This window comes from Marmota flaviventris, chromosome 4, assembly GCF_047511675.1.
Source record: "Marmota flaviventris isolate mMarFla1 chromosome 4, mMarFla1.hap1, whole genome shotgun sequence".
Lineage (NCBI taxonomy): Eukaryota > Metazoa > Chordata > Mammalia > Rodentia > Sciuridae > Marmota > Marmota flaviventris.
In genome coordinates this window covers 1,449,159-1,459,439 of record NC_092501.1, presented here as the reverse complement: position 1 = coordinate 1,459,439, position 10,281 = coordinate 1,449,159, and the positions used below count along the sequence as shown (strand labels likewise).

Genomic DNA, 10,281 nt, shown 5'->3' with positions numbered 1-10,281 from the left:
CTGCCTCTCCCACGAGGCCAGGGCAACACTAAGCCATTGCCGGGTGCCTGCGGTGCCCTCTCTGTGTCCCGCGTCTCCTCTGTCCCGCCCGACCGGCTTCCTGCGCGCCGCCAGGGACTTCCTCCCTTCAGTGCCCGGCGGCCTCGGGAGCCGTTGCAGGGGCGCTGTCGGAGACTTGGAGACTCGGGCGCAGACCCGAGGCAGGGGAACTCCGAGATACAGGAAAGGGAGGGGCCCAGGGCAGGGCCAAGGGGGGGAGGGCCCCAGGAATAGGACCCGGGGAAAGGGTCCGAGCCCTGCCAAGGGCCAGGCAAGCGTCCTCGTTGCCCGTCAGCTCCTGGCTCTCAGGGCCTCCCGGACCAGGGGACGCTGCTGGCCAGCGTGCGGGGAGACTATCGAGCCCCCTCCCCGCCCCGCGGGGCTCCGCAATGCGTTCTCAGCCCAGTTCCGCCAGTAGGCGCGGGCAGCCGGGCACACGCTACGGGCGGCTGGCCCGTGCCCGGGAGCCCAGCCCGCGGCCGCGCGCCCCGGCCGGCTCCGCCGTGGCGGCCGGCCGAGCGAGCTTTGTGACGTCAGGCGGCGTCACGCGGGGCTGACCCGGCGGCGGCGGCGGCGGGCGGGGGCGGCCTCGGGACGCGGCGGGAGCATGGAGCCGCGGGCCGGCTGCCGGCTGCCGGTGCGGGTGGAGCAGGTCGTCAACGGCGCGCTGGTGGTCACCGTGAGCTGCGGCGAGCGCAGCTTCGCCGGGATCCTGCTGGACTGCACGAAAAAGTGAGCGGGGCGGGGGCGCGGGCCCGGGACGCCCCGGAGTCCCCGGGGACACTCTATCGCCGGACCCGGGGCCGGAGACCGGCTGGGGCGGGGCGGCGGGGCCGGCGCCGGCTTTCGGTTTCCGCCCGGCCAGGGTTTCGGGGCGCGCGAGCTGGCTGCCGCTGGGGGGCGGGGGGCAAAAGTGGCTGTCTCCCAAAGTCGCCGCGACTTTCGGGGCTGGAGAACGCGCGGCCGGGCGGAGGGGTCTGCGGGGCCAGGCCCGCGAGGGCGCACGCGGAGCGGGGCGAACTCCGCAGGTCTGCGTAATTAACACACTTTTCTTTGTTCAGCCGCACTGTTGAATTTGGCTGTTTGCAGAATTGTAATCCTTCAAGAGGGATCAGTTGTGTGATGGCCTTGCCCGGTCGCTTAGGAGCCCCGGTCTTTGCGTGGGTCCCAAGGCTTGTAGGAGCGGCTGGTGGGGAGCAGCTGTGGCTGTGCCGGGTGTGAAACACTGCCGCGGCTCCCGGAGCCCGCGCGGAGGAGTAGAAGATATAAGTTATGGGGCCAGTGTCCCTGCCAGAGGGGCGGCCTGACTGCACACGCACCTGTGCACTGGCTGCAGGGACCCCTGAGCACAGATGAGCCTCCTGAATACCCGTCACGTGGTGGTGCGCTGTCATTGCCAGATAAATGATTAGGCATTAATCATCTCTTCTCTTGCTGGGCTTTATTTTGGAACTAGGAGCAGTGGATGCCCCTGATCTGAAAGGGCCAACTTTTTGCTTCCCCAAAGCCCAGGTCTTTCCAGTGGTGTGAACAGAGCAGAGATGGTCCTTCTTTGACAGTGATCTCGCTGACATTATCTCTTCATTAGATGTGCCAGAAGCCATTTATGCACAAGTCATGTGACTTAACATATGGCCTCCCGTGTGACTGTTGCCCTGCTCTGTGTTGGCTACCACTGGGAGTGCCTGATGAAGGAGTGACACTCAGGGGCTGCAGAACAGCCACCTGAGAGCTGCTGTGAGCCAGGGGTTGGGGTGTCTGTGATCCCCCCACCCATGGCTCCTTGTCCTTCTGGGGCCTGCTGCACTGGTCTTTCCTACCTGGAGAGGGGCATTTGCAGCTGAGGTGCCCCATGAACTGGGCTCCCTGACTAGGAATGAGGTAGGCTGAAGCACCCCCAGCTCACAGTGGAGATGTCTTATTGGCTGCAGAGCAGTGGGCGCCCCTCCCTGAGACCTGGAGCTGACTGTTTTACAAATCCATACCCCATCATGGAAAGAAGCAGAGCTGCTGAGGCCAGGACCTGGGAACTGGCAGCTGTAGAATGTGGGGGCATCAGGGCCACAGCCAGAGCCACCTTGAGCTAGGAGCTGGGTCTTGGTGGGTGCAGCTCTGCTCTGCCTGGGCTCTGTCTGATTTTGGCTGCCCCTGCATCCTTGTGGAGAACCCAAGGATAAACCTTGCCCCTCTAGCCCTCCAAGGCTTGGTCCCAACACTGCCCCTGCTTCTGCCTTCCTTGGCCTCCCCTGTTTCTGTTTCCAGTTCTCTACCCACAATATTATGAGTTGCAACACTAATGTTTACCGTCCTGCCTGTCAAGCAGGAACCAGATCACAGCTTATAAGCCGGTCCAGATGCTATGGGCAGTGGGGTGCTGTCCTCGTGCTACAGGATCCAGGTGCCTGCCCTCCCTGGGTTCCGATGTCTCCTCAGTGCCTGGCCACTCTGCTATGGAAGCCCGGTTCCTGATATGAGCTGCTTGCTGGTGCTCCAGTGATCCATGTTGACCCTTCTCAGAGGAGCCTGAGGGTCCTGGAGCAGCAAGGTGTCATGCAGGCTGTCTTCAGGGCAGATCACTATTTCTGAGTGCTGATGGTGTTGGTAACTATCAGAGCAGCTTCCCAGGCTCAGATGCTTACCTGGTGGCCTGGTTGATCACTGCATGTCCCCCTTGCTGGAGTTAAATGGTCACGTGGGACAGGCCTCATTTACACAGGCTCCTGGGTGGGAGGGCTGAAGCAGGGCCAGCTTGGGTGTCCTCTCCTTTGGTTCTCATCTCCTGTTTGCCAGGAGAGGAGCTCCAAGCGGCTTGGGCTCAGGTCTTCATAGTGTGCGTTTGCATTTTGAATCTGCTGTCAGACTACAGTGTGGTCTGCAACAGCTCTCAGCTGCTCTGGGTCTGTCCACGCATTCATGTGTGCTCACTGAGCACCGACTGTGTTCAGGGACTGAACCCAAGCTGCTCCCGCAGTCTACTTCCTGGCAAATCTGAGGATCCCTTTCACAGCTCTGATGACTGAGTTGTGTCTGAAGGTTGGAGTGGGCTGAGAACCTCAGGTGGTGAGTCCCTAGCTGAGGGGTGGCCTGAGGAGAGCGGATGTGCAGGGTGTGGTCTTACGAACAGAAGATAAAAGGGTCCCTACCCGTGGCCTGGTGACCCAGTGCCTCCAGTCTTGATATCTAAGCTAGTGTGAGTCACACACAGTGGATTGCCACACAGACCCATGGTCCTGTGTGCTGGGAAGATCAAGGTACCATCCTGTGACTAGGACCCCAACTATCGCCTGTCCCCCATCAGAAGGGCATTGAGTCCTGGCCCATACTCCTCCGCTGTTCAGGACAGAGACTCAGCTGCCAGTGGATGCTCCCAGGATGGAATGCAGTGGTGTGGCGATGTCCCCCCTACCCCCAGGTAGCCGGAGGGACCGAGCATCAGGACTGGTGTGCAGGGGCCCTGCTGGCATGCTAGTCTTGGTAGCTTCTCCATGGGGTGCTGTCTGAGCAAGCAGGTGAGGAGACGTGGTGATTGAGGAGTGGAGGAGGGCCTCGCTTGTGCTGCTGGGGAGCCCAGAAGACTAGAGAAGGACGCTGATAGGTCTTGGAGTCCAGGATGCAGGGGGCTCCACTTGCTTCCCAGGATCTGCAGGACTTACGTGTTCATAGGGTGGGGCAGGTCCTAGTGTGTGCCCTAGGGAAGGAGCTGCTCTTGTGTCCAGGTTGTGGCTTGTCCTGCCAAACTGCTTGCCCCGACTCCCAGAGCAGAGGGGGCCTGGGAGGCCTCCGAACTCCCGGCAGGTCTGGGCAGCCTGTCCTGCTTCCTACAGGTCCTTTCTGCTCCTGGACTCTGTTGTGCCCTGGCCCTGCAGTTCTTTGTCTGCAGGGCTGCAGAAAGATTGTGGGTGCTCTCTAAATCAACCCCAGTGGACATGCCCAGGTGGGCCTTGGTGTTGGATTCAGGCCATCCTGAGGCCCATGCTCCTGGCACCACGACTTTGGGAAGGTTTCCATGGGCTCCTCGGCTTTGCACACCCCATGTTTACCGGCCCCTGCAGGCAGCAGGCAGCAGCAGGATGGCCTTCCCACAGAGGCTGGGAGGAAGTTCCAGGGCAGACATGGGGAGAGCAGCAGCGGCTGCCACTAAGGTGCAGCAGCTGTGTGTCCTGGGTCTGAGGACAGGCAGCGGGACGGGGGCAACCAGATGGAGACGGCCACAGGCTGGGGCAGTCTGGAGTTCAGGCAGGCAGCCAGGGCTCTGCTCCTCCTGCCCATGGGCTGGCCTTGGCCTGGGCTATTGTGAGTGGACAGCTGTGCCAAGACCCTCAGGTTGGTCCCTAGGGACACAGCTTGGCCACTGGAGTCCTGCTGAGGACCTTGGGCCAGGCCACAATTCCCCTGGCCTCGTCCTTGCAGGACACCCTGCAGAGGGAGAGAACCTTGGTGACCCTAGAGAGCTCTGGGTTTCTGTCCCATTTCTTGCTTTTAGGTCTCTCCCCACTCCCCCAACTTGAGCCTCCTGAGCTTTTTATTCCTGCCTCAGTTTCTCCATCTTCCTCAAAACATGTTTTTCCCTCCCTGACTCTGAGCTGCCCAAGTTTTACTGTCTTGAAGATTGCTTCTGGGTCCCTGCAGTTTTCTGCATGGAGACACTGGCTAGCCTTGTGTGGGCCCCCACCCTGGTGACTCACCATAGTCCCTAGGGCCCCTCCCCATGTTGCCTGCTTTCCATCTGAGTGTAGGGCTGTTGCTGTTAGATGGTGGTGTGATTTGGGGTCCTCCATGGCTGCATCCACCTGGTGGGCCCTGTGACTCCAGGATGGATCCTGGCAGGCTTGATCTGGTTCCCAGGTGGCCCACTTCTATCACCCTCCAAGGCCTGCAGTGTCATTGTGGGTACCGCCAGGCCAGGGAGCCTCTGTCCCTGGGACTGGGACAGTGCCAGCCATGCTGGGCCTTGTGGGTAGCCAAAGCTGCAGTGCTTGCTTCTGGGCCCAGGAAAGGCTGGGGTTCTTCCCAGGCACCACCTTGTGCCAAGGCTGTCTCCATGCTTTGGAGGCTGTGGGCCCGGAGTCACGGGACCACTCGGCTGGGGCAGATTCTCTGGTCAACCTCACTGTCCCATCCATCAACTGGGAATGGAGGCACTGGGCAATCTGTGGGCTCTGAAGGGCCAAGGGAGCCCAAGTCCCTGTAGGCCAGTGCTGTGAGCTCTGCTGGGCCCCAGTCTGCTCCAGCCTGGGGGCAGCCCTTCCCACTGTTTATCCGCCAGGCGGGGGTGGGTGTGGCCCTGGCAGGGCGGCAGCTCCAGGAAGGAAGCGTGGCTGCCTGCTGTGCCAGGGTCACTGCCATCTCTGCAGGGCCAGCTTCTCTTGTCCTGGGCTGTTGCTGTCAGATGGTGGTGTGATTTGGGGTCCTCAAGAGGATGGCGTGAGGCCTGGCTGTGGCGTCCCAGGGTGACCTGCCTGGAAGGGACCAGGCCCTGGCCTATGTCTTGTAGGCAAGCCTGTGCCTGGGTTGGGGCCTGTGTCTCTGGCCAAGAGCTGTGTGTCCATCCTAAACCTGCAGATGCCACCTGAGGGGACTGTGCCATGCATGGGCATGTGAGCTGCAGGGCCTGTCAGTGGGGGTGACCCCAGCCTGCTGTGCAGATAGCAGGTGAGGAGGCTGCAGAACATGTTTGGGATCCTCTGGGAGAGAAGATGGAGGCCACTGCAGAGAGATGAGCTGGGATTGCATGGATGACTGGCAGGAAGGCTGCCTCAGAAGGCTGGCCTGGGACATAGGCTGGTGTTGGGGACCTGTGGGGAGGCTGTGGACGATGGACAGGGGGAACAGATGGGGAGGAGGATACCAGAGGAACTCCACTTCACAGCCTGGGTGGCTGTGAAAGCCCGCAGGAACTGTGCTTTGGCAGGAGCCCTGGGAAGGACTCTGCCAGCCCTGAGTCCTTGTCCTGCAGCCTGCCTCCCTAGCAGCTGCAGGAACCCTGTTGTCCTGGCACGTTCAACCCTGTGTGTTTGGGGTGCCACGCTCCCCATCCCAGGGAGGGGTCTGCCCAGGCTCCTGGGGGCTCACTAGGCCTGTCCCCTGGAGCAAACAAGCTGAGCCTCCCCACTAGGCTCCTGTTCAGAGCTCTGCTCCATGGGACTAGGGACTCTCACTTCGTCTTTCTCTAACACCCCCACATTTGCAGCCCTGTGATGAGTTCTAGGGTGAGGGCTGGGGGCAGCAGTTGGGCAGCAAGGTCCTTCTAGGTCATGATGGCCAGGGAGGCTGGGTGACACAGCCCTGAGGACCACTAAAGCAGCTGGGGCCAACCATGGGACTCTGGGCTTTGAGAGGTCACAGAGCCTGAGAGGGCTCTGGTCTGGTGACTGCCGCTGTCCTCTCTGGGCTGCAGAGGCTGGGGCTGCAGCTCTGCACCTGGCCACATGCAGCTTCCGCCCCACTCCATGCCCATCGGATGCCCAGGGCTTGTTTGCTCCAGGGGACAGGCCTAGGGACTTCGAGGCTGACCTGGGAATCCCCAGCCCCTCTGGAGAGGAGGGAGGGGAGCCAGTGAGCAAGGTCAGGTCAGGTCGTCCACATCTCTGAACACAGACCCTGCTCTGAGGCTTCCTGACAGTGCTCAGCTATGAGCTCTCCTCCCCTGGTGGCCACAGCCCAAGATTCAGACGCTCTGATCAGAGACGCAGCCTCTAGGCCACATGTCATGGGCCTGATGTGCCTGCGTCCACTTGCACACTAGGACAGATAGTTCACAGGGGCCTGCTTCTCAGTCTCGGCCCAGGGATGCCACCCAGCACTTGGCACACACCGCCACCCAGCCTGCTGAGAGTGGGTCCAGGCAGCAGGGCAGGGGTCAGCTGGAGTCCTTCCCTGCTCACTCTCTGTCTCTCTGTCTCCCCTGCCAGGTCCGGTCTCTTTGGGCTGCCTCCGCTGGCTCCACTGTCCCTGGCTGACAATGCCCCTGCCCTCAGCGGCCGTGGCCAGGCCCCTGAGGAGAGGGATGGAGAGATGATGCAGCTGGGCACAGGCTCCCCAGCTCCTCCCTGCAGGGACCAGCCCTCAGAGGACCAGCTCCCCAGGACGTCCGGCCCCGAGCCGCCCCCACCCCTGGTGCCTCCGCTGCCTGCTGGGAGCCTGCCCCCCTACCCGCCCTACTTTGAAGGCGCCCCCTTCCCTCACCCACTGTGGCTCAGGAACACCTACCAGCAATGGGTGCCACAGCCTCCGCCCAGGACCATCAAGCGGACCCGGCGGCGTCTATCCCGCAACCGTGACCCGGGCCGGCTCATCCTGAGCACCATCCGCCTGCGGCCTCGCCAGGTGCTCTGTGAGAAGTGCAAGAGCACCGTGAGTCCCCAAGAGGCCAGCCCTGGACCCCCTGCTGCCCCCAGGGCCCGCCGGAGGCTGGGCAGCGGCCCAGACAGGGAGCATCGCAAGCCCGAGGAGCCCGAGGATGGTGACCCGGTGGCTGCGGCCACTGCGAGGAGGAGCAAGAGGGAGAAGCGGGAGGAGGAGCGGGCTCCCGGGGAGCAGGTCCCTCGGAGCCCCGTCATCAAGATCTCCTACAGCACTCCCCAGGGCAAGGGCGAGGTGGTCAAGATCCCCTCCCGAGTGCACGGCTCCCTGGAGCCCTTCTGCCCCCAGCAGGCCCTGTACAATGGCAGCCTGGACCCCGAGGCACCGCGGGACCTGGAACCCAGGGACGCTGGGGACCGCCTGCCCAGTGGGCCCTTGGCCTCCATCCCCAAGCTAAAGCTGACCCGTCCTGTGCCTGCTGGCTTGGACCTGCCGCCCCCCAAGATCCGCCTGAAGCCCCACCGCGTGGGGGATGGCGAGCAGGAGCCGCTGTACAGGGCTGAGCTGGTGGAGGAGCTGAGCGGCTGCCTACGAGGTCCCCGGGCCAGCCCCCCGGCCCTCCTGGCGGACGGCTCTGCCCATGGGCTGGAGGACTTGTCTTCTGGAAGTTCTGGCGAGGACGATGACTTCAAGAGGTGTCCCCAAGGTAAACAGGGACGTGAGGGGTTGGCTTTTCTTGTCAACTGCCCTGAAGGAAGGGCAGACTGCACCAGCGAGTCTGTGTGTAGCAGCGACAGCCTGGACGAGTCCAAGTCCTCCAGCTCTGAAGTCACATCTGCAGACACAGGGGACCTCTCATCCGGCGACGGTGCATCCGTGCCTTCCTCCTCCAGGGACGCTAACCAGACAGTCCCACCCCTCACAGTCAGGCTGCACACTCAGAGCGTCTCCAAGTGCGTTACCGAAGACGGAAGGACGGTGGCCGTAGGGGACGTCGTGTGGGGTAAGATTCATGGTTTTCCTTGGTGGCCAGCACGTGTCCTTGACATCAGCCTTGGCCAGAAGGAGGATGGAGAGCCCTCTTGGCAAGAAGCAAAAGTCTCATGGTTTGGGTCTCCAACTACATCATTCTTATCTATTTCAAAACTCTCCCCTTTCTCTGAATTTTTCAAACTGAGATTTAACCGTAAGAAGAAGGGGATGTATCGGAAAGCTATAACCGAGGCTGCGAATGCTGCGCGACACGTGGCCCCAGAAATCAGGGAGCTCTTGACCCAGTTTGAAACATGACTTTGGCTCCCTGACCAGGTGAGTGTGTCTGCGGGCGCTGTCCCGAGCTCGTGTTCATCTGCATCGAGGTGCGCCCCAGCCCATGGCTTGCTGCTCTGAGGGGAGCCACCCTGGCTCTGTCACCTGAGGGCCAAGCTTCACTGGAGAGGTGCTGTGGAGTAGGCCAGTTTCGTAGCTTCTACTTCAGAGCGAGGTTGAGTCTTGCAGCCATTTTCCAAAAGAAGCCCCTTGAAGGGTTTCTGTATGCTTCTGAGGGACTGGAGGCAGGGGTGCTGCTGGACTGAGCGGGAAATACTCTGGGGAATCGCCTGCACCCCTTCCCAAAGCCTGGAGCAGGGCCTGGCGCTCCTGCTGCCCCACACTGTGCTGCCCTGGCTTGACAGAGGAAGGAGGCGAGGTGCACTTCCTGCCTGGTCTTCCTCCCCGTGACAGCTGGGTGTAGTGGCTCTTGGTTGGGGACCTGTGGTGGCCAGGTGCTCTGGGTCCTAGGAGGTGCTCTGCCTGTTCCTGGAGTCAGGGTCTTATCCTCCCTGCCCACCCCCAGGAGGACCACGTCAGAGTCAACAGCGGTTCCTAAAGGGAGCCTGTGCCACTCGGGACCTCACCACACGGGAGGGACAGAGGGTGTCACCATGTGGGGGACATCACCCCCATGGAGTTGGGGAGTCAGGGTGGCAAGTCTGTGCCCCCATATAAGGCATCTGGAAGGCACGGAGGGCTGCAGCCTACCCTGCACTTGTTTCTGGGCATGTTCCTGCCTGGCTAGTGGCTAGTACCAGACTGCCCCCACTCCTGGCTGGCACCCTCTATGCTTGTCTTCATGACTGAGGCTCAACTAATGCTCATCCCCATGGGCACAGAGACTCAGCCAGGACAGGAGCTTCCGGATAAACACCGGACAGGAGCTGTCCATCTACTGTCCCCGCTGCGCCTCTGCCCTGTCTTGGTGACCTTCAGTGACCACATCTGCCTCTGCCACCCGCCTGGAGTCCTGGCCTCCTGGGTGGCCATCCTTCAGGTCCTAGCAGGACTGACTGATGATTGGCTGGAGAAGGGGTCCGGTGGGCTTCAAGCCCTGTCACTGCTCTGCCGTATGCATTGGGGTCCTAGGACAGGAGATGGTGATGACGGCCTATCATAGGGGCTGGTTCTAAGGCTGCCTGGCTGTCCAGGCTCTGCCCTGGCCTTGTCCTCCCCGCCTGGACAGTGGGGTGCCTCTGCCTCCTTCCCAGGAGTCCAGACACAAATCAGGCCCATCTCCCGTCAGTTCTGGGCACTTTGTGGGAGCCTGGCGGGTGCACAGGCGTGTAGGTGTGGGCGGTAGCCGCTGCACGCCTGCACATGTCCAGGGCGCTTGTCCTGAGCCATGAGCCCCCGTGGAGAGGGGAAAGAGGAAGGCCAGGTGACACTTCCCTGAGGTGTCCCTGCCGAGGCCTGGCCTGGTGGCTGACCTGCAGCACCTGTTCTTGCCTCGCCCTCTGCCCAGTCCTAGCCCCTGACTCCACGCTGGTCCTTGCTCTGACCTAGTCTGGAGTCAGCATGGAGGCTGCTGGCTCCTCTCAAACATGCCCCTTCTGGGTGCCATCAGCCCAGCTCCAGAGGAGGGTGGAGCCCAGCTCAGCCCTCACAACACGCCCTCCAGCTCCCAGT

At 62.0% G+C, this 10,281-nt stretch overlaps 1 protein-coding gene across 7 annotated transcripts in view; it reads left to right on the top strand.

Annotated features, from left to right (window-relative positions):
• Positions 1–633: 633 nt before the first annotated feature.
• Pwwp2b (PWWP domain containing 2B) overlaps positions 634–10,281 on the top strand; it is a 31,673-nt gene continuing 22,025 nt past the window's right edge. For 6 of the 7 annotated variants that reach the window (XR_011707265.1, XR_011707267.1, XR_011707266.1 and 3 more), the window contains exons 1-2: positions 634–771; positions 6,951–8,649. Coding sequence is in view for 2 of the 7 variants with exons in the window: in XM_027930108.3 (XP_027785909.2) it covers positions 647–771; positions 6,951–8,631 (1,806 nt within the window). In the remaining 5 variants the exon portion in view is untranslated. The remainder of the gene's footprint in view (positions 772–6,950; positions 8,650–10,281) is intronic. The other variant, XM_027930109.3, reaches the window with a different exon arrangement.